This window comes from Leptopilina heterotoma, unplaced genomic scaffold (assembly GCF_015476425.1).
Source record: "Leptopilina heterotoma isolate Lh14 unplaced genomic scaffold, ASM1547642v1 Lhet_15, whole genome shotgun sequence".
Lineage (NCBI taxonomy): Eukaryota > Metazoa > Arthropoda > Insecta > Hymenoptera > Figitidae > Leptopilina > Leptopilina heterotoma.
The window spans coordinates 218,118-243,326 of NW_025110867.1; the positions used below are offsets into that span (position 1 = coordinate 218,118).

A 25,209-nucleotide genomic window follows, 5' to 3' on the forward strand; every position below is an offset into this window, starting at 1 on the left:
GTATATCAATCTCACTTTTATATTTAAAAATTTCCGCCATTTGTGTAAAAGTGGGCATCTAAAATGTGGCGTTTCCGGTCTTCTAATATTAATATTAATATTAATATTAATTTTGATCATTTATTTATTGTGAATAAATCGATATCTCTCGTTATTTAAATAATTTGTGTTTATTATCCATATATTTTATCTTATTTATTCTATTAACTTGTATCTAAATTTTTAATTATTTTCGTGACCATTTGTCATAAATTTTATGTTCAATATTTCATTCAAAATAAATTGTATGGTTACATGTTTGTGCTAGTTTTTGCTACTTTCAAGATCTATTTTTGATTATTTGACATCGAAAACACTTTTTACTGAATCTATTGCACAAAATAAGGAATTAAATAATAACACAGGTCAACAAAAAAAGACTTACTTTTTTTTATGAGATAGCGGAATGGTTTCCTATGTATTTTTGGACGCTGAACACGATCCCGACTTCCAAATTTCCCCATCACGTCAGGATTTTGAGAAAAGTGGGGGTAAAAACCCCAAAAACGCTTTTTTGAGGATTTTCAACATTTCTTTTCTCTTTAACCTGACGTGCTAGAGACTTCCCTACTAATAATCCCTGTATAAGATCTTGTACAAGAAAATGCACACGTTCAGCAGCTGAACTTGTACAAGTTCTGGTAAGAACATGTACAATTTCTTGTACCAGGATTTGGAACAAGTTCTTGTATTAGAACTTGTACAAGAAAATGTACGAGTACTTGTACAAGAAAATAAACTTGTACAAGAAAATGTACAAGATCTTGTACAAGTTTAAGTACAAGTATTTGTACATGAACACGTTCATGTTCTTGCACAAGTATATTTATAAATAATTTTTTTTTAGAAAATTGGATCAAGTAAATTAATAAATAAATTTTTTTTTTAAAATTGGCATTTTAATTATTTATAAGCATTAAGACTCTCCACTTTAGGCAAGCCAAAAACTATTGCGCAGCTCTAAAAGCTTATAAAAACTACTGCGCAGCCTTTAATGTTTTTAATTTTTACAACTTAAAAATAATGTTCAAAGAAAATGTACAAGTACTTGCACATGAACCCGTACAAGATCTTGTACAAAATCTTGTACATTTTCTTGTACAAGTTTATTTTCTTGTACAAGTACTCGTACATTTTCTTGTACAAGTTCTAATACAAGAACTTGTTCCAAATCCTGGTACAAGAAATTGTACATGTTCTTACCAGAACTTGTACAAGTTCAGCTGCTGAACGTGTGCATTTTCTTGTACAAGATCTTATACAGGGATTTTTAGTAGAGTTCCACAAGGTCTTAAATTAAAGCTTGTAATGTGCACTACAAGACCAATATCCATAAAATAAAAAAAAAAATAAAAATTTTTTTCAAAAAATGGGGTTGAAGACACCAAAAATTTGTGTTTTTGGATTGCTTTAATAGACTTCTTGCAATCGCTTGGATTCGCTTGAAAATGGGTACTTGGGGTTTTTGGGGTCGCTGATTACGAATCCGATATTTGTTTGCAAAAATTTAAAACGGCGAAACCAAGATGGCAGATGTAAAAATTAAGAATTGCTTGGATTCGCTTGAAAATTGTTATTTCAGGGTTTTTGGGGTCGCTGATTACGAATCCGCCATTTTTAATTTTTGCAAAGGGGTCGTTCATAAACTACGTCACGCTATTTTAGACCCTTTTTTAACCCTCCCCCCCCAACATCACATATCGTCACACGCTACAAGACCCCCCCAGGTGTGACGTCACATATCTCATAAGCCCCCCCCCCTAATTCAATTTTATTTCATTAGGATTTAGATTATTTACTTATTCAATATAATTATTTAGTATATTAATTTAAAGACATACATTTCGAGAAAGTATAATATTTATTTCAATTTAAACAATAACATAGAAAGTTAGGTAATCACATATTAAGTAAAAATTTGTATCTTTAACAAATTTTCAAACTAAAATTCAACTGTTAACTGAATTATTTAAATTAAGTTTTTAATCTTTCAACAAAAATAAAATAATAATAAAGTGTTGTTATCATAAAACCTATTGTACCATAATGTATTTTACATTCACACTTTTAAATAAATTTTATCTTTTTAGACAAATTTGCAATTTCAAAACTTAATAATAAATCTTTGGATTATTTTATTTTTTTTAGATAAATTAAAAATCTTCAAACTTAATTTCACTTCTTTGGATCATCTTCCCAAATGGCATTCAGATGTTCTTTAGTACTTACAATAGGTGCTTTCGTTTCGTAAACAAAATCAGGAACAATTAAGTTATCCTTATTTATATACTCTTCATCAATCCACTCTGCTTCTTCATTGTTTTCAACATTGCAAATGATACTCAAAAATTCTTTTGCACGCATGGCAGCAATGCGTTTCGGACGAATCTTAATCTCTGGCTCATTGGCAAGCTTATTGCATGCTTTAAGATGGTTTTTGCCATAAGTCAAAGAAGCATGGTATAAACCACAATTTTTACAAATCTTTCTTTCGATTCCTTCTTTGACAGATGGACATGCGATGTCATAAGGTATTTGTAAAAAATCCTTAAAGATTTCCGGATAAAGAGTTTTTTGCAAATTTTGAGACAACAGCAGATTAGGATACTTTCCATTTTCCGTATTATAACTAAAATTATCATTACCTTGAATGATAGGCACTGGAGAAGGCAAAAATCGATTTGGTAAGACTTTCAGTAAAGCACTTCGAAAAGGCGAACAACAGTGAATGTCAGTACACTTCACAATCTGTAAATTGTACTGACTGCTTCGAACATGCTTACTTTGCCATTTTAATGATTTTGAAATCAGACTTGAGTCTTCCATTTGAGACGATTCGGGCTCAATAAATTCGCTAACAACAGGGAAATTGTCAATAACTAAATTTGACCATATTTCACTGAGTGTTTTGCCAGCAAACGCGAAGTTTTCTCTTTCTTGTTCAACGTCTATAGTAGTTCCTTGAGAGTCTAAATGGGTGCCAAAATGATCATGAGGCAAAATTACTCCGGCTAATTCCTTGCTCAAAGGCGCCATCCTCCTTTCTACTCTATTAAAGGCGCTTCTTCCTGGCGCATTGCAAGACACAAAAAGTGCATCGAGATCGTTTTTAATGAAGTGGTGGATAGATGTTGCAATGACTTTTGCGTATCTCGGATTTTCATCCGGACCACCATCAGCTGTAAAAATTCCAATTGGTTTCGCAACCGTTTCGCCCTCCGAGTTTGTAGTTTTTAGAAAATCTTTGAATTCTTCAAGTTGAAATAGACGGTCAACATCCGTTGCATGAGAAAAGGCGGTTGAAGAACAATGCTTCGCTGAACGAATTGCGACATAAGTAGGCCCAGAGTACTTAACTGCCTCAAATTTTCCTAATTTATTTGATTCAATTTCAATGCCGGCGTATACAGACGGTATAAGTTTGTGAGAAGGTGCTACAACCCAATTATGATCCGGTAGTGTTACGAGATATTCGACGTGCATAAGTAAAGGCGCTTGTTTATTAGCCGCCGTAAGACCAATTGGAACCCTAGCCTTATCATCCTGACTTATGAAAAAAACTTGTTCAGGTCCAAGAATCGAAGCAAGCTCTTCTAAATGACGAATCGTTGCAGTTGCGAAAGCAGCATCCATATGACTTTTATGTTCATCATTTTGAGCCCTAATAAGTTTGACTGGTACTGTAGAAACATGACGTTTTCCTTCTCGAGTAACCGCGCATCGTGGAATCAATCTCAAATAAACTCCGCTTCTACTAACATTGAAACCGTAATGAGTTTTAAGTACTTCTGTCAACTGATTTAACGTTTTAATGCTCCTAATCGACTCAGTTCTTCTTCTTTCATCTGCCGCACTTCCAAAAATCGCTATATCAACTATAGTTTTCAACAAACCAGGTTGATCATCTTCAATCGTAGGACGCCCTTCTTTATCTCTAATTCGCAATTTCTTTTTTGCTTCTGGATTCTCTGAGAATATTTCCTCCAAATTTCTCTTTCGTTCAAGCCTATATTTTGATGATCTTTCCTGACTGTTCTTCATTTTTTCCAATTTTTTTTTATCCTTTTCTAACTCTGATTTTTTTTCTAATAAATTCTTATTTTCATCGAAACTTAAAAGATCAGCATTTTTTCTTATTGTCAAAGCCAATATTTCATGATTTAAGACATTAATTCGATTTTTCAATTGATCTTGAGCTGGCGTTTCTCTTTTCTTTTGGCTATAAATTTCCTGATTTACATTTGTTATTTGGGAAAAATTTGGTTCGACGTTCTTTAACAGGTCATTAACGTTAGACTTATCAGCAAAAGTGGAAGTTGAAGGAATTGATCTTAAATCTTGACTGCTTTCGTTTGATTTATTTTGGTTCGATTCAGTATTTTTTCCTTCAGAAGCCTGGAAATTTATTCAAGACATTATAAGCAATTGTTAAAGCATAATAATTACAAACTTTGCTTAAATAGAATATTATATTTATATAAGTAAATTCAGGGTTTCTACAAGTCATGAAAAACCTGGAAATCATGGAATTGTCATGGGATTTCATTTTGATTCATGGAAATCTCATGAAATTTCTAATCGGATCATGGAATTTTTTGAGTTTAATTTAATTATTTTCTACAATTTTCAACTAAACTTCATTTCTGAATCGATTAATTTAAATAATTTTCCAGAAGTTCTTCTAGAATTCTTATATTTAAATACATTATCTCAATTTTTTATAATAATTGTGAATATTTTATTAATGTAATTTTTCGAAAATAATTGTATTTCTGAAAAGAATTTTTTTATAAATTAAAAAAAACTAATGAATTCTTTGATAAATTTTAATTAAAAATTTTGAACATTATTGTTTTCTCCAAAATGTTAAAAATAATTCTAAAATGTTATTATTTTTGAAAATATTAAAAATATTGAATTTCAAAAAGTTAGAAGCATATTTTCATTTTTAAATGTACCTATAAATTTTTCATTAAAATTTTTTATAATTCAATTATTTTCAAAATTTGCAATTAAAATTATTCAAAAGTTGATTTTCAAAAATTGTAACAAAATACTTAAAACAAATTAATTATTGCCAATTAAATTTTACAAAATTAAATTTTATTTTTCGCATTATCAAAATTAAAATAAGTTGCACTTTTTGACCAAAAATTGTGGTATTTTGTTGTAATGTTTGGAAAAAAAGTCGAAAAAGTCTCAATTTTCTTAATTTAATACCTGCCAAAAAATGTGTCTCATGACATTTACCTGACTTAACTGTCATAATTTTGTTTTAATGTGTAATGGAAAATTTATCACCTGGAAATCATGGAATTTTATAAGGAGAAATTTGTAGAAACCCTGGTAAATGTATTTAAATCAAATTACTTACGGAATTCTAACTACTTACTTTTGTCCAAAACATAGTTAATTTAGCCATTCTTTTATTTGTCATGATAGACAACTCTTGTAGTTTTAGATTTAAATGCTTTTCAAAATCTGTATCTTTTTTAATTGAATTCCAAAATGCAGTGCATTCTTTTTGTAAATCTTTAGGTGCTGTGTTCGGAAAAGCAGTTTTATATTTTGCAAATAAATTTTGGAAGTCTTTATTTTTATCCATTGTTGCTAGAAAAAATTACACACTTTAAGAAAATTTGTTGGATAAAATAATAAACAATAATATTCTGAGTTTACATGTTTTAAAATATTTGAATTAAACAATGTATATAAAATAATAAAATTAATGGTAAACACAAGATAATTACAGAATTTGAAAACATTGTAAAGTTAGGTTATAAAACCCTTTTTAGATCTATAGTTACTTACCGAAATTATTTTACACTTAAATAAAAGTCACTATCAAATATTATTTGTGTCAAATAAAAAGCACAACATTAACAATCTGTATATAATTCGAATTTAAATTGCTTGAGGTTGATTCTAAATGTTCTGCGATTCGGATCTTAGGTATTCACAGTATAGAGTTCGTTCTTTCACTTTCCGTTCGGAGGACCCAGGCGAATTCTGATTGGTTGTTTCCGTAGAAAATAATCACTTCACTATAGGTATCACATGAAGTTTGGAGATATAGGCAGGGTTGAGTAGGGACGCTCATAACTCCATGCTTTCTTTCATATTTTAACGCAACGTAATGTAACAATTTTAAAATGCATGCATGAATTTAATATAGCTATTGTGTGACGTCGCATTTTCTCTGAGTCCCTCCCCCCCCTGCATCACATAACATCACAAAATCGTCTACTCCCCCCCACCCCTAAGCGTGTGACGTAGTTTATGAACGACCCCAAACTAATGTCGGATTCGTAATCAGCGACCCCAAAAACCCCAAAAAACCATTTTCAAGCGAATCCAAGCAATTGCAAAAAGTCTATTAAAGCAATCCAAAAACACAAATTTTTGGTGTCTTCAACCCCATTTTTTGAAAAAAATTTTATTTTTTTTTATTTTATGGATACTGGTCTTGTAGTGCACATTACAAGCTTTAATTTAAGACCTTGTGGAAGTCTCTAGCACGTCAGGTTAAAGAGAAAATAAATGTTGAAATTCCTCAAAAAAGCGTTTTTGGGGTCTTTACCCCCACTTTTCTCAAAATCCTGACGTGATGGGCAATTTTGGAAGTCGGGATCGTGTTCAGCGTCCAAAAATACATAGGAAACCATTCCGCTATCTCATAAAAAAAGTGTAAGTCTTTTTTTGTTGACCTGTGTAATTTACAGCGAGAACTATACTCTGAGAGAAATGGATAGTTAAAATTTGATAGTTAAAAAAAAGATTGTACGTGGTACTATCATTATGTTACTGGGTACAATCTACTATTCACTTTTTACAATCTAAGATGTTACCCGGGAACATATACATATGCTAACTTTCTGATTGTAATCAGTACTATCAAATATTGTCGAAGTTTAACGTGAGCGCATGCGCTGACTATGACAACACGTATCAATGCAATTGTAGGTGCATCATTTCCAAAGTATTTGAGTGCTTTTTCTAGTTTATTTGTCACAATCGAAATAGCTTGTTACTTTAAAACAAGTTGTTCATTTCTAAGGAAGTGTTAGCTTAACAATATTTAATACTGTGATTAATTACTGTAAAAAGGCGTTTTTACGCCTGGGGCCCGCGTCGTAATCGGTGACATGTTTTCTTAAAAACAATGTCCATATCTACTGAGAGTGGAGAGACAAATTCTCTCCTTACTGGCAATGATTCTATGATCGAAGATGTTCGAGCTGCTGACCTTCTCCTAAACCTCCAAAACTCCGTTCCCAAAAAAAGAAAATTAGTTGATCCTTCAAAAGAGACGCCAACATCAAAAGGCGACAAAATGACCGTCGACAGTGGCAATGACGCCAACTTAATTCCCGATCCCGAATACACAGACCACGCTTTTAAAAAAGCTACCAATAATCGATTCCAGTTTTCTAATGATCTTCGCTATGATGAATTTTTAAAAGGAGAATGTAAAATTATTATTGAAAGCTCCAAACCCGATAAACCAGTTAAAAACTTAGACAGATTGACCTACGCGAAAATTCTAAACGCTACGTATAAAAATTGTATTGTAGACATTAAAAACTCCGGCTTCGGTAGATTATCCGATTTCACAAAATCTGCCTGTGCGGCTAATATCATCTTAAGTGATAAATCTTATTTGGTGAGTAAAGGTTTAAAAGCATTCATCCCATCTTACTTCGTGACTTCTCAGGGCGTTATTAAAGGCGTCCCTCTCGATATCACCGAACAAGAATTGAAAGACAATTTAGAAATTCTCTGTTTCCAGCATGACAAATCGGCTGTTATCGAAGTTCGTCGATTATCGAGAAAAACAATCGATGTCCAAACAAAGAAACCGATATACGAACCCTCACGTACTGTTCTGCTAACATTTAACTCAAAATCGCTCCCTTCTAAAGTCGCCATTGTTAAAACATCTATAGATGTGGAACCGTACACTCCGCCTGTGAGAATGTTGGAATTGCCTCAGATACGGACACATCAGTAAGTTCTGCAAATCCGTTAAAAAATGTAAACAATGCGGTGAATCAGCTCATGCGGAAGGCATTACCTGCCCACTGATTGATAAAGACCCATGTGTTTGCACTGTAGAAAAACTTCTTCGCCCAACCATTTGCCCAATTCAGCTGAGTGTCCTGAATTGGCATTTCACAAAAATTTCCGTCAGTTCGCTGTTACTAACTGTCTTACCTTTTCTGAAGCAAAAGCAGCGCTTCGCCCCAAATCAACGAAAAAATCAAACAACAACCTACCAACACACCCAGCGGTTAATTTTAACTTCAGTAATTACCCGGATTTCGGAGAATGTCTCTCTTCCCCGCCTTTGGCTCCCTCACAACAAACATCCTACAGTAATATAATTTCTACTTCATCAAATAAAAATCATCGTCGCCCTAAGCCTCAAAAACAGACCTCTCTTAACATTAATCAAAGACCTTCTACAAGTGCTAACACAAGAAATAAACAATCTTTCTCACACTTGTGAAAAATTCTAAATTTTTGTAAACAATTAAATTTTTTTAGGAAAATTAAACAAAATTTTTGAAAATAATTTAATTGCGGTTTTAAGGCATTTAATTAAAATTATATATTGAAAATTAAATTCTTCCGAAGAATTTCGTAAGTTATATGAAAATAATTGAATTCTTCACAGAAAAAAATCGGACTCATTTTTGTTGCAACTCAAAATGAGTCTATGTTAAATGACATAGAACGTGGCGCCATCTGCGAGGTTCATTTTTGTTGCAGCTCATAATGAGTCACTTTTACGACTCATTTTGAGTTCAGTTTTTCTCTGTGTTAAGTCGAATTTAATTAAAAATTTTGTAAATAATTGAGCGGATGGGAAGAAGAACTCGCCGAGCGCGTGGTTGTAAGGGATAATATCAGTCAGGTAGCAGTGAGCGCCTCTGGGCCACACACTGCTACCTGACTGGAACTATCCCTTTCGGTCGAGCGCTCGGCGAGTTCTTCTTCCCATCCGCTCAATTGAATTCCTTCAAAGCAAAATTTTATAAAAATTGTATTGAAACTGAAAGTAATTTAAATCCTACGAAGCACTTTATTTCTTATGAAAATAATAAAACAAAAGAATAATAAAATTTGTAAAAATTCAAATGCAATTAGTAAGAATTTAATGTAATCGATCACACTGAGTCCTTGACTCAGTGTGATCGATTACATCAAATTCTTACTATTTAATACGACTGAGTGATAGAATAAATCCATTATTCTTCAAATGCAATTGTTTTAAAGGGAATTTCAATTTTTCTGAGGAATTTAATTAAAATTGAACTGAAAACAATAATTGAATTCTTTTAGAGAATTTTATCAAAATCTTTGCAAATTAATAGAATTCTTTCAAGGAATTTTATTAATAAGCAAATTACTTCATTAAACGTGAAAAAAAAGTTTATTAATCAATTAATGAAGATATATGCACGGAAAATCTTTGTTCAAGAAAGATTGCAAAATTTCTTCAGGAAATGAAGATATGGAAAAAATTCTATGACTGTTTATAAATGTTTTGTATAATAAATGAAACTTTTCTCTATTTTTACGAAACTGGAAATAAATCCTTTTTAATATTTTAGGAAAAGGTATAAATGAAATTATTTTCAGAAATAATTTCGGAGAATGTTTGAAATAATTCTATATTTCTTTCAAAAGATTTAATAGTTCTTTATAATTCTTTTGAAAGTATTCAAATTTTTTGTCATGTAGGATTTCTATTTCTGCGTTTCTGAAAATTACAAAACTGGAATAGAATCGTTTGATGCGCAGTAAGCACTACGCAAGTACATCTGTGTGAGTGGTGATTAAGACCTTAGCCTAAACTGACATAACCGGCAAACGATAATGCTTGGTTACCCAGGTGCGATTTTTTGGTCGGCCCATAGTTGGGCCAACTTTTACAAAGTCGGTCCAACTTCTCGTGCCAGAGGTTGGGCCAACCATACAGATGATAACGGCGACCGTCTAATGGCGACGATGGTTGGCCCGACAACTCATAAGGAAGTTGGCCCAACTTACAATGCATATGTTGTGCCAACTATACATTTCAATGGTTGGTCCAAAGACTGACGCCAAAGTTGGCACAACTTTAGATGCGTAAGTTGGGCCAACCACAATTTTCAAAGTTTGGCCAACTTCAACAGCCAAAGGTAAAAAATTATTAAAAAACTACATTATTTAAACAATTAACACGTTATTATTAGCGGGAACATCAGATATAACCTTTACCTATTATTATTAAACACAATCTCATACATACATTTTCGAAAATATCTATCGCTCGCTGGGATCGAACCCCTAACCTAACGCACCGAAGACTTATACACTGACCACTACGCTACGCTCACATGGGAGTGCATAACGCAAAATGTATATTAAAGCTGCAACAGTCGGGCCAACCGTGGCCCAGAGTTCGGCCGACCAAGAAAGTTTAAGTCATTTAAACTGCATTTGACAAAGTTTTGCCAACCGTTGGGCCAACCGTGGCCCAGAGTTCGGCCAACCAAGAAAAATCAAGTCAATTAAACTGCGTTTCACAAAGTTTTGCCCACCGTCGGGCCAACCGTGGCCCAGAGTTCGGCCAACCAAGAAAGTTTAAGTCAATGAAACTGCGTTTCTAGAGTTTTGCCAACCGTTGGGCCAACCGTGGCCCAGAGTTCGGACAACCAAGAAAGTTTAAGTCAATTAAACTGTGTTTCACAAAGTTTTGCCCACCGTCGGGCCAACCGTGGCCCAAAGTTCGGCCAACCAAGAAAGTTTAAGTCAATTAAACTGTGTTTCACATAGTTTTGCCAACCGTGGCCCAGAGTTCGGCCAACCAAGAAAGTTTAAGTCAATTAAACTGCGTTTCACATAGTTTTGCCAACCGTCGGGCCAACCGTGGCCCAGAGTTTGGCCAACCAAGAAAAATCAAGTCAATTAAACTGTGTTTCACATAGTTTTGCCAACCGTGGCCCAGAGTTCGGCCAACCAAGAAAGTTTAAGTCATTTAAACTGCGTTTCTAGAGTTTTGCCAACCGTTGGGCCAACCGTTGCCCAGAGTTCGGCCAACCAAGAAAAATCAAGTCAATTAAACTGCGTTTCACAGAGTTTTGCCAACCGTTGGGCCAACCGTGGCCCAGAGTTCGGCCAACCAAGAAAGTTTAAGTCATTTAAACTGCGTTTCACATAGTTTTGCCAACCGTCGGGCCAACCGTGGCCCAGAGTTCGGCCAACCAATAAAGTTTAAGTCAATTAAACTGCGTTTCACATAGTTTTGCCAACCGTCGGGCCAACCGTGGCCCAGAGTTCGGCCAACCGAAACTGAAAGTCTTTTAAACTACGTTTGGATAAGTTGTGCCAACCTTTGTCGCCAAAGTTGGCCCGACGGTTGGTTAAACTCTGCATTTAATGGTTGGCTTGCAAAGTCGGGCCAACTGTGGGCACAAGTACTTGCCAAAGTTGGGCAAACTCTGGCAACCAAAACTTTGCTTGCCAAAGTTAGGCCAACCTTGGGCCAACCTTCAAACTCTGGCGGCCAACCTAAATTCGCACCTGGGTAACGGATTATTTGAAAGTGCTAATAATGAATTGATTAAATTCATAGTATAATTCGTAAAAGTCATAATAATAGTTTTTTGAAAAATTAAATTTGAACATAAATATGTTCAGAATATTATTTTTTTATTGTTTCACTAGAGATCATGGAGCCGTTCCGAAATGAGGTAAAAAGTGTTAATTAGTTTATACTGTCAAGTTATTAGACCTATAAAATTTATGTACCTTAAAGTTAATGGTTCTTTTTTTTGAATTATTAAGTGTATATACTATTTAAGAAAATAAAATTGTTTGTCACAAATTGTTCCACTTGAATTCGTAATTTATAATAGTAAATTATTATATTTGTTAGCATTGATTTAAGGAGTAGTTTTGCATATATATTCTTTAAATATTGTAATAAATAAATTTAAATGAATAAAGCATTAAAATTTATATAAAAATATTAAAATGTATAAGTAAAATAATTACTAGCTTTTTGATTTCGTCAAAATATAGAATCTTTTCAGTTGAGAAAATTAACCTTTACTTAATTATTCCATATTACATTTATTTTAATTTAAATTAATTAAAAAAAGTTAATTTTAATAAAACCTTATTTCTTCTCACAAGTGGCTAAGAAAACGCAGGTTTAGTATATAAGAGAGACTCAAAGCAACTCGTGGTATGTTATATGCGTGCGTGCGAAAGCGAGCGTTATATGTATTCGTATATCACGGAGAGAAAAATCAAGCGTTTGTAGTAAGACATGGTCTATACTTAAAAAGCACGGCGCTGTTTATACTCGATTTGTAGAAATCTATGCTAAAAGAGTATAGGTCTCTACTAAAAGAGTATAGGTCCCTACTCTTTTAGCATAGATTTCTACAAATCGAGTATAAACAGCGCCGTGCTTTTTAAATATAGACCATGTCTTACTACAAACGCTTGATTTTTCTCTCCGTGTAGTTGTGAGATAGAGTTAGTTTTAAGTGCGTTATTATAGTGTGTGTAATCTGTGACAGAATAATATACTTTGTGTGTGTCAGTGTGTGTGCGACCCCTCCTAATCCCGTGAGTCTGCGCAGGTCTGTTCCTTCAGCGTAACTCACAGACATTTAATTTTTTTTCACGCGAGCCCGCGTACTTTTACGAAACTGTTCTTGAATTCTTATTTTGTGACGCCTGACATTGTGTGAAATCAGAAATAGAACTCTTCTTTCAGATCTTAATATTAAAATTACTGAACAATTTATCAAGACCTTCAAAATTTTTCTTTATTTTATCAGAAAAAACCATTAGTAATAATTCAATAGACACTTTAACTATTTTTCTAAATTTTTTTCCATATCCTCATTTCCTGAAGAAATTTTGTAATCTTTCTTGAACAAAGATTTTCCGTGTGTAAATTGATTAAAATTAAGTGATTTATTACTAAATTTATTAAGTATTTTTTTTTATTTTACCAATTACTTAAGTAATTATTTGTCCTATTAATTATAAATAACTATAATTGTAAGTAATTGACTAATTTATTTTTTACACGATATTTAAATTATCAACTTTTTTTTTAAATAACTTTTGAAATTTTTTTTACCTAATTATCTTATATTAATTTGCATTAATTTTTAATTAAATGAAATTTAAAGAACGGTTTTTTTCTCCCCGTGATATTATAATTTTATAAATATTATGGAGCAGTGCTTTTATCAGTCTTTTTTTTGTCGAATTCAACATTCGATTTCCATAGGAATCATTTAAAAATAAGAAAAATAATTTATGCTTATATATTTTAATTCAGACCGTTTTGATGACTCAGTTTTTTTATATAGAGTCGATTCGTGTCAATTCATGCCTTGACTAAATTATTGCTTATTTCCATTTCTCATATTAGGATCGTAAAATATTATACTTAATTTGTACAATAAAATGAGAAAAAAAAGAAAGAAAAAAAGAATTCTAAAAATAATTTTTAAAAAATAATCAATTTTTACTTTTTTACGAATGAATGTTGAATTGAACATAAAAAAAGAAAGAAATAAAGAAAAGAAAGAATGAATAAAAATTTTTATATTTAACTTCATTTGATTATTTTTAATTCATTATCTCTGTAATTATAAATTATTATTTAATTAGGTAATTATTGACTATTTAAGTATAATTATTATTAATTATTTACTTATTAATTAATAATAATTGAATAATTCATTCGATACTTAATTAATTAAATAATTAATAGTAGGTAATCAATTTAATGGTTAATAGTTAATGAAATAATTAATAATAATTAATTAAACTATTAATAAATATAATTATAAAGAACAATTTGTTTACATAAATAATTAATTAAACAATTAATAACTATAATTATACTTAACAATTTGTTTCCTAAATAATTATAATTCTATATAATTAATTATTTAGATAAACAAACTGTTGTTTATAAATTATAGTATTTAATTTTTTATTTAATGTACTATTAACTATTGAATTAATTACTATTAATTATTCAACTAATTAACTATCGAATTAATTATTATTAATTATTCAATTAATTATTAACTATTAAATGAATTATTAATTATTTCCTGATTAATAACAATTATGTATTATAATTTTTTTGCTATTCTTTAAAATTCATGTTTTTATTTTTTAGGTTTTTTTTACCTCATCCGGATTTTCGACTGATATTCCACTTTCCAAATTTGACGCGGGTGTTGTTGGCTGATAATCAGCGCAACAAATACCGAATGCTGCTTTTCCATCTGATTGAAGATAACTGCAACTATCGTAAACACCCAAAACCCATCCGTCCAGAATTCCTAAATCTGGTATCTTAAAGTACGGATAACATTCTTTGAATGTTGTGCACTTTCCCACTTCACCTTTTGATGTTAAACACTGTCCAGGGAGACTTTTTTTCTCGAGAGTGAAAAATTGTCGCTCCTCTCGTCCACGTTTATTCAAATCTGCCGCTAAAAAATTGTGAGCATTTTTTTTATTTCACCATTATTATTATTATTTATAATATTAATATTGCTAATTTATAAATAAATATTAATTTATTGTAATAAGATGTTAAGGACTTTAGTCCTTAACAACTTGTAACAAATAAATTAAATTAAAAAAAATTAATAATGTTAATATTATTAATTACTAATAATCAATAATACTAAAAAATTAAGAATATTAATAATAATAATTATTAATATAATTAATAATAATATTATTAATTTAAAAAATTATTATTATAGTAAAATAATTTATAATTATTTATGTTACTAACTTTAAACTCAAAATTTATATTCAATTTTTTAAAAATCGTCAAAATCTTTACAGAAATTATTTTTGTTTTTAAAAGTGGAAATTTTATTGTTTTATTTTACAATAATTATATTTCCAAACGTCAAATATAATTTTACCCTTCACTTTTACTAAACAATCCAAACATAAAATGAAATATTATCTTTCATATTAATTATGTCTATAAAACGAAACATTACTCAATGTTTTTCCCCTCAATATAACATTTTTTTGGAAAAAAATGTATTTTTCATTGTTGCTTCTAAAGTTTTAAATTTTCAAATGAACGACATTTATTTATTTCTTATTCATTTAAAAATTTTATTACAGTTTTACATCTTTAGATTTTTGAAGAAAAAATGTATTTTTTCATTGTTGTTTCTATAATTTTAAACTTTTAAATGAACGAAATTTATATTTATTCTTCTTCAATTTAAAATTTTATTATTTTATCAATTTACATTTTAATTAATTAAAGTTAAATTAATTAGAATTAAAATGAACTGTTAATTAAAAATTAAATAATTATAAAAATTAACTGTTAATTAAGATTAAATTAATTAAAATTAAAATTAACTCTATAATATTTTATAAATTTTATACAATTTTATAGACATAATTTTTTTTATTAGGTACAAAATTAATCATTTTTCATCACTTAACAAAAATTTTTATTTTTGTTGTTTGTTTTTTTTTATTTATTGTTTCTTTAAAATAAATTATTTTCTGTCAGTTGAAAATTAAAAAACCCACTTTTACTAATCATGTAAACTATTTACTAAATTTTTATAAAAAACATATTTTATTAGAAAAAATGAACATAATTTTTTTTATTAATTTCGTAAACAAATTCTTTTCTCATTTCTCAACTTATAGAAATTTAGACAATTGAAAATAATTTTTCAGTTTAAAAACGAAATGATGCGAAAAGAAAAACGTAAACGATCTATTGAATATCAATTTAGAGAAATAATTCAAAAAAAAAACTTGAAAATTTATTAATTCATGTGTTAAATTCAAAATTGACCGTTACAAAATTACGTCATACGCGTAATCGGAAAAAATTTTTCATTGTCTCCTCAATATCTTTACCGCAAATCGTGTAAGCGTGTAAATATGCGTCTCGTACGCAGTCGACATAATAGAATTCCACACTTGGCTTCTGTTTCTCTTTCTTTCTTTCTCTCTCTCTCTCTTTCTTTTTCTCTCTCATGAGTTCGCTGACCGACTTTTGAGTCAATCACATTTTTTTCTTAAATAATTTCTGAACCGATAAATTTTTAAACAAAAGATTTCACTTTCAAGACTAAGAGGGAGAGAAAGAAAGAGAGAGAGAGAGAAAAAAGGGGGGAGGTAAAAAACTCACCATCGATAATAATCGAATCTTCCGACTCGTCGACTCCACTTGCTTTAGTATCAATGCAAAATGTCACCAGCAAAAGAGCCGCGATTGTCACCGGAATTGACCGATGAAACATGACCTTGACTTCGTTATAAAAAAATGACTTGGTTAAAAAACCAATTCAAAAAAACGATTTTTTTCTTTACACCGTTATTTTTTATTCTTCAACACTTAAGGAGAGTAGTCACTGTCATTTATTTACATTTGAAGCTGAAGAAATGTGAATGTAAAAAAATGTATTTTTTTTGTGAAGTATTCTTTTATTGAAAAAAAGGTTTTTTTTAGAAAAAAGTTTTTTAAAAAAGTGTAAAAAAATGTTTATTGTGTATACTAAAGTCGATGGCAACGTGATGTTGTCTCGAAGGCCAGCACTAAGTTGCTAATCCACTGAATAGCGAAGACTTGGGCTTATAACGGGCTTGCCCTCCCCTGACCACCTATTTGCCCCCGAGCACTTTTATCGAGACTCTTCTTTTACACTTTTTTGCATTATTTACTAACTTTCCTTTATTTTTGCCCGATTTTTCTTTTTTTTAGTGAAAATTTTCACTTTTTATGTTTTTTTTTAAAAATTGTTCGGCAATGTGAATTTTTTAGACCATTTTTTTAAGAGGATTTTTTAAAGTCATTTTTTAGATAGGAAACTAATTATTTTTGTGATCCACAATAATTTTTAGTTCTTTTTGTAAATGCAATTTTTTATAAATTTTTTACTCTTGTAACCGCGAAAAAAATTCTTTACCAAAAATGATATTTCGTTGAAAAATGTCCTATCAATTGTATATTAAAAAAGAATAAAGAATAAAATTCGAAATATTTTTTGAACTAGAACGCGCTACCAAAGAAGGTATCTAAGAAGCAGGGAAATTATAGGTTATGTTTGCGTTAGATTCATCTTGATTAATAGTTCCTTTTTAATTATAAAAATTTGAAACCAGTTGAATATTTCAGATGTGATAAAGACTTGTAAAGAGGATCAACTATTAGTAAAAATTATTATTTCTAGTAGTAATTGATACTCTTTGTATTTTCATTCAAAAAATTGTAAACATAACCTAAAAATTTTTCCTTCTTAAATTATATCTTCCTTCGAAGCGCGTCACATTTTTATTTAACTATAAACGAAATTTTTGTCCCGTTAAATTCCATTATTAATTACTCCTCTCTTGAAGTGAGCTTGAATATTCAATGAGCTAAAAATTATTCATTTCTTCCCTGTCATATCAACGGATTAATCAATCAGCTCGATGATTATCTACCGAAGAGATATGTGGATGAACTCTTGTATATATATTGGTGGGATGGTTTAAACGCTCGCAAAAATGCTAATTCAGTGAGACCCAATTGATTTTATAATGAGAATAATATTTGGAAATTTCTTACAAAATACGTACTTTGTCTAGATATATCTGCTGGGAGAAATATATAGCCTTGAGGGACCTCAGCTTGATTCAGAATGGCCATGAACTTGCTTTTCTGCCCTCTCCCTCAAGTTGTCTTGCAAGAATGCAATTCTACAGGTGCCAAGAATTGGTTTTTCATATTATGGGGTATTAGACATGTTTATAGTGAGTATTTCAAGTTTAGTAATTATTTTATAATCATTTGTTATGCAGTGTTTTCCTTAGTTTAATTATGTGTGTTATATAATTAGGTTATATACACTATAATGTGTACTTAATTGTATACTATATTATACACTGTATTGGATACTTAATTGTATACTATATTATATACTATATTATATAATAAATTATATGCTTAATTATTGGCTTAATTGTATACTATCCCTACTGGAAGTAAAAAGATAGAAAGAGATAGAATTTTGGGGATAGAAAGAGATAAAGTTTTTTCTATCCCTTTAAAATAGCCACTTTGCATACCCGAAATATTATACCCTTTTATCTCCAAATTTCTATCTCTTTTTATACCCTATTATCCCCTATCTATCTCTTTTTATACCTATGTACTATTATCTCTTTTTATTTCTCTTTTCTTCAAATTTTTATCCTTTTTAATATATAAAGAATTAATTAACCAATATTATTAACAATATTAAAGACTTTATGAAGTATTGCAATTTCAATTGAATTCATTATTTTAAAACAATATTTTTGAGTTTTCGTACTTCTATTTATAACCTATTTTTAACTATTCAAGTTATTTATTTATTTGTTATGAGATTATTATTTATTGTTTAAATCTATATTTCATTTCACATTATTAACTAACATTGTACATATATCACTTAAAACCAAATTTGAAAAATCTCGCACGCAGGAGGGCTCGAACCCTGAACCTTAGGGACGCAAGTCGAATACACATGTCACTTAGCCACGCTAGCTTGGAAGATATTTTTCTTGAACTACCTTTTAAATTTTGGGATTGTATTGATCTCTTTTTATCTCTTACTCTATCACTCTTTATCTCTTAGTTGATCTCCTTTTTAAAGTTTTAATTTTTTTTAATTTCTCTTTATTTATCATGAAATCGTCACGTAGCTAATTCAATGTATAGGAAGGAAACATACTGCAGTCTATATTGCAACCAATTGCAATTGAGTTAAAGGAATAATAGTGATAAGTATTGTATGTACTGATATGTAATTGGTATTAGAAAGCAAAGGAAGAGAATAGTATAAGGGCTAAAAGGAGCATAATAAATGTCATAACAAAATTATTGAGATAAAAGAAGAAAAGGCCTTTTTCAATCGAATTGGAAAGAAATAGACTGATATAGAATCGAGCGGATAAAAAGAAAAAAGTATGGCATTAGAATAAAGTTAGTATAAAAAGAAAAGAAAGTGAATAGTAAAAGAATTAATAGAGATAAAGTAACCCGGTAAGAAGCGTAGAATAGAAAAGAATTCAATTTCCAGAAAATATGCTTGAAAACGAGAATTTTGAATTATTATTCTGAAGACGCGAATTTACCTCGAAGCTCTATTCCACGGGAACCATCAAAATTTTAGAAAAATCAATTCTTCTCTATTGCTCTCGTCGATCGGGAGATAGAAAAGAATTCAAATTTTCTATTTTTCCTAATGCGCAAAGTTTTATGGTATTGCAAGTTCTTGAAAAAAATATGAAGTTCTATTCTTTTGAATTGACTGCTAACGATTCTAGGTAGTCAATTTAAAAGAATAGAATGTTCGACGAGAGTAAATATGAAATGTTTATTCTTCTCAATAGACTTCTTCGAATTTCAAAAGCGCATTAAAAGGAATACAACTTTTGACAAACAATTTGGAAAAGCCTAATCTTTCCAATTGTCTGTATAGGAGCTCCTACAAGTATGGACTGAGATTTAAATAGGGATAGAAAGGGAAAGAAGTGAATAGTAAGAGGATAAAAGGCGATAAAGTAAGGGTTATTAAAAGAGATTGAATAAAAAGGGAAGATAGAAAGAAATTAAGGTGAATGAAAAAGGGATAGCTTGGGATAGAAACAAGATTATTAAAAGAGATAAGTATATTCTTAGATGAAATTAGAGATAGGTGTGGATATTGAAAGTATTAAAAGAGATGAAATAAAGGTTATTGAAAAAGATTTATACAGAAGGAGAGATAAAAAGTGATTGAAGTGATAAAGTGGGGATAGACTAAGATAGAGAAACTTTATCTCTTTCTATCTCAGAGATAAAAAAATATTCAAAGAGATAGGATTTCTATCCCTTTACTTCCAGCAGGGATATTACATACTAGATTATACACTATGTTTTATGTACTATACTATATTGAGATTGGCTAAACTTCCATAATCCATACGCCATCTGGTGGTTACCTACTTCTTACTTCAATTTTTTTTCTCTATCTTTCTGTAAAGACCAACGCAGAATATGAGATAGAAAAAGATACAAATATATTTCTGTCCTTTTCCAACTCATGCTTTGCGTAAAGCAGTTGTTCTTAGGCCATAATTAGTACAATAGAAAGAGAAAAAAAACAAAATGGAGGACAGAAGTAAGTAAAAGTACTAGATTATCACTAGATAGCCAATCCCAATACATAATTACCCAATAGTCTACCATTGGCGCATTAATGGCCTAATAATGGGAGCCACCATTCCATTATTGTCCCATTATTGGCACCCAATAATGGACCACTAATGGTAAAATCGTGGGATGTCCACGCCGATGCCAACAATTGGCAACCATTATTGGCACATTATTGGCTGCCATCAAAAAACCAATAATAAAAAAAAATTTTTTATTAAATTTTATTAAACAATAAATTTATTTATTTAATAATAATAATTATTATTATTATTTATTATTATTGAAAATATTAATTTTTTTAATCAATTATTTTATAGAAATGGTTATTATTTTCTATCATATCGAAATGTGAATAACCCTTCCGTTCAGAGTCTAAAAATTATTTACCTCACATTCATCAGTGCAAAAATAGGAGAGGACGGGCAGAATAAAATTCCACAAATATTCGTGAGAATGCTGTCTCCTTATATACTTTTCAAGTTTCATGTTAGTTGCGAGAGAGTTTGATGCAACACCTCCTACGGAGCGTTGAGCGAACTACATACAATTACTTACCGACGCTGCAGAAATTATCATGTAGTAAGTATGTAGTTCGCTCAACGCCCCATAGGAGGTGTTTCTTAAAACTCTCTCGGAACTAACATGAAACTTGAAAAGTATATAAGGAGGCAGCATTCTCACGAATATTTGTGGAATTTTATTCTGTTCGTCCTCTCCTATTTTTGCACTGATGAATGTGAGGTAAATAATTTTTAGACTCTGAACGAAAGGGTTATTCACATTTCGATGTGATAAAAAATAATAACCATTTCTATAAAATAATAAATTAAAAAAATTAATATTTTTAATAATAATAAATAATAATAATAAATAAAATAATTATTAAATAAATAAATTTATTATTTAATAAAATTTAATAAAAAAATTTTTTTTTATTATTGGTTTTTTAATAACAGCCAATAATGTGCCAATAATGGTTGCCAATTATTGGCATCGGCGTGGACATCCCACGATTTTTCCATTAGTGGTCCATTATTGGGTGCCAATAATGGGACAATAATGGAATGGTGGCTCCCATTATTGGGCCATTAATGCGCCAATGGTTTTTTTCCCATTGGGTATATGTGACGCGCTCTGAAGAAAGGTACCTAAGAAGCAAACAATTTTAGGTTATTGAAGGAAGTGAATTTATCATTCGGTGATTAAATATTAAATTTGAAGAAGTTAACAATTTTCCCGAATCAATCTACACAAATAAATTAAATATCTTAAATAAATCTCGATAAGCTCATGGGCTTCAATGTATCGACAGCACAGCTGCCCTAATTCAGAAACCTGCTTAATTTGAAAAATATTTTCGAAATGAATTAATAATTTCAAAATTATCAAAGAACTCAGAAAAAAACTGTAGCATGGTGGATACTGCCGGTAGACTGCTCTGACCACTGAGCTACATGCACCCCGAGACTCTCCGAGTTCCTTGAAATATACTATCGAGCTTATCGAGATTTATTTAAGATATTTAATTTATTTGTGTAGATTGATTCGGGAAAATTGTTAACTTCTTCAAATTTAATTTTAGGTTATGTTTGTAATCTTTGAAATGAAAATACTTTTAATATTGTAATAACTTGTAAGTTATTCAATTTTTTTTATTTTAGTAGTTTATCGTAGTATTATCATTTTGTTATTTAGTTTCGTATTCTTTAAAGTTACTTCTACAATTAAACCCATATATATTGTTCCTTAAAGGGATTTAAGCCCTAGGGACTTATTTTCAATAAATAAATAAATAAATAAATATTAAAGTTGAAGTCTTCAATATAAAGTAATTATTAAAAACTGATTTTGTTTTTAAACAACTGAACAGAAACTTGTAATCCTTTTAATTAAGGTAGAAGTGAAAAAAACGTAACTTTAAACTAATTGGCTTCTTAGGTACCTTTCTTCACAGCAAGGCACATTGTATTATAAACTTAAGGAGGTATCGCGAGGAATTGGACACCGAAAGTGGCAAAAAGTTAATGACATTTAATGAAAATTTCTATTTTGAAATTTAACGCTATATAGAAAAGTTTAAATATTAAGAAACAAAAAATGATAACTACTTAGTTATCATTAAGTACTTAGTTATCATTTTTATCAAACTTAGTTAATCATACTTATAAAGTAAGTTTGATAAAAACTATAATTAATTACATTAACTCTCTGCTGATGCTAACGATCGTTATCATCAAAAATTATAATTTTGGACGCCTAGTGGGGGGAGGGAGCTATGGAGCTAGAGTGCTGATAAGTCAGTATCAGCAGAGGGTTAAATAATATTGTTTTTTTTTAAATATTAACATTTTTTATCAGTACGAAACAAAACTCTTTGAAATGATTGACTGAAAAATAAGTTAAAGTCTATTAGTAAATGAGGTGAAGATATACAGTAGAACCCCGATTATCCGAGCTAAATGAGGACCGGACCTACCTTGGATAAAGCGAAAACTCGGATTAAACGGACTTTTATTTTAGTATATGTAATTTAACATTTTATTTTTAAAAATGTCTCTACCATAAACCAGAAAGGGACTTTTATATTATTATTCCATAATAACAAAAAATTTTTCAAAAAATATTGAACATTCTTTAATTTTGCAACTCGAATAACTCGGACTAGGCCAGCCACAATTCTCGGATAATATAAGGTATTTCCTCTTCTGACGCCATCTCGGATATAAAAGGTTTTAATCAGCTGAAAACGTAAAAATTTAGATTCTCTTAAAAACAATATTTATTACTTTGTTTATTGTCTATTTTCTTATTAAATAATATTATTTTTTATTTTTATCACTGTTTATGAAAAAATTTTATTTTTAAATTTAGCGCGCTTATGGGTGCAAAGATTCACAGAAAAAAACCCGACTCACTTTTGTTGCAACGCATTAAGTCCAACGCACAATAGGTTCGCGAAAGTCGTTCGCGAACGAGACACATGAGATAGACAAGGACACAAATATATCTCTGTCCTTTTCTAACTCATGCTTTGCGTTCGCGAACGACTTTCGCGAACCTATTGTGTTTAGGCCTTTAGGAAGTCGGTCTCGAAATGAGTAATCGGCAACTTCAAGTGACTCAAAATAGAAAAAATGTCAGTTTCTAGTTTTTGTGTGTGTGTGTGTGTTATGTTGGCAACAACTATAGAAAATGTCCGCTGCGCGTTGCGCTGTTACTTTTTTTGTGTTTCGTGTTATATGGTTGCCATCCCTGTCAGTCAATTCACAAGTGACTAACCTAAAAAATTGCTTTTAATTTCTCATAAACGCGATAAATCGACTTCAAGTATTAATGTTTTGACAAGTCCAACGTGTTTATTCATTATATACAATTATTTTAATTCATATTTTTATGAATTATTCCCAGTTATTCCAATGCTATTGTAATTTTATCATAAACCCAAAATGATACCGCTTTTACTCATTTTGAGTCTTTTCCTCAGAAACTCAGAATGAGTCGACGGGGTATCATTTTTGTTGCACTTCAAAATGAGTATCATATGATACTCATTTTGAGTAAAGTTTTTTTCTGTGTTTGAATAAATAGTTATCTTCTTTATTGACAGTCTGCATTCTTTTTTACAAAGTTGCCACGGTTCATAAAAGCAAATGACAAAATTCTGGTGTTTTTCTACTTATTTTAATTATTTTCAATTAATATCAGTTACACTGAGAGACCATTGGGTCAGCAGCAGACTTTCGATAGGCTGCTACTGACCATTTTGGTGGAACGCTACAGGACTATAGTTTTGGGTTGCTACGGTACAATTTTGGGCGCGTGACAGTCCAAAAGTTGTTCAGCGGCAAACCAAAGGCGGCATCCCCACTACTTTGGTGAGCTGCTCACCAACATTTTGGACTGTCACGCGCCAAAAATTTGTTCCGCAGCACACCAAAACCATAGTGAAGCTGCTGTCACATACGTTGTTCCGCTACAGTCCCAAAGGTCTCTCAGTGTAGGAATTAGATAAAAATTTTATTGTTTAGTGAAGCTGATATCTTGAACTTTATTATACAATATTTAAGATAAAAAAAATTTGAGATCTAGAAATATATTATTCGCGGATTCGCACTATTTACTTAGTAAAAATAATTCAGATTTAGAAAGCTGAGAGATAAAGGGAAGAATCTAAAATTTAAAAACGAAACAATATTCACCAAATTTTGAGGTTATTGGTCCTCTATAAAGTACGTAAAGAAAGACAGGTGCGAAAAAAACAACAAGAAACGTACTCGAGGTCCGTGACCCTGAGTTTTAAAGATCTGAAACAAGTAGTTCGAATATTTTGAAGTATATACACATGTGTAAGTCCGGTTTGACGGGTTGGTGCTCTCATTATCAATTATCTCGGATTTGCCAGAAGCAACGAAAACTTGAAGGATGATGACACACTATTATAAAGCACTTAGGAATTAATACCTAGAAAAAATCATCCACCTCCCCCACCCTTCTTTTTTTCTTTGCTAATATTCTAATAAACGCGATCGAAAAAGGAGACGATCAATATTTATATATAAAAATATAGAATGGAAATTTTACGATTCTATCCTTCAGAGAAATGTCATTTTATATCTTCGATCTCAAGCCAATTTATAACATGAGAATATTTTTATGGTACGGCATAAAAAATAATAACTGTCATTGTAATTGAGATATTTAAAAAAATATTATGAGGTATTTAAAAAATATTAAGATTTTTAAAATATTTAATGTTTTTAAAAATATTAAAAATTTAAAAAATATTAAGATTCTTAAAAATATTAAGATTTTTAAGGATTTGTCAAAGTCAATGGGATTTTTACTCGAAGCTTCCATGGAAAAATCGCATTGACTTTTGACACCCTCCTTGAAAATATTAAGATTTTAAAAAATAT

At 30.4% G+C, this 25,209-nt stretch overlaps 1 protein-coding gene across 1 annotated transcript in view; it reads right to left on the reverse strand.

The window, feature by feature from the left end:
• The window catches only part of LOC122498406 (serine protease 44-like), a 31,708-nt gene extending 15,031 nt beyond the window's left edge, over positions 1 to 16,677 (reverse strand). The window contains exons 1-2 of the mRNA XM_043606115.1: positions 16,262 to 16,677; positions 14,260 to 14,567 (exon numbers count right to left, since the gene is read on the reverse strand). Coding sequence (XP_043462050.1) covers positions 14,260 to 14,567; positions 16,262 to 16,373 — 420 coding nt within the window. The 5' untranslated portion in view covers positions 16,374 to 16,677. The remainder of the gene's footprint in view (positions 1 to 14,259; positions 14,568 to 16,261) is intronic.
• Positions 16,678 to 25,209: the final 8,532 nt, after the last annotated feature.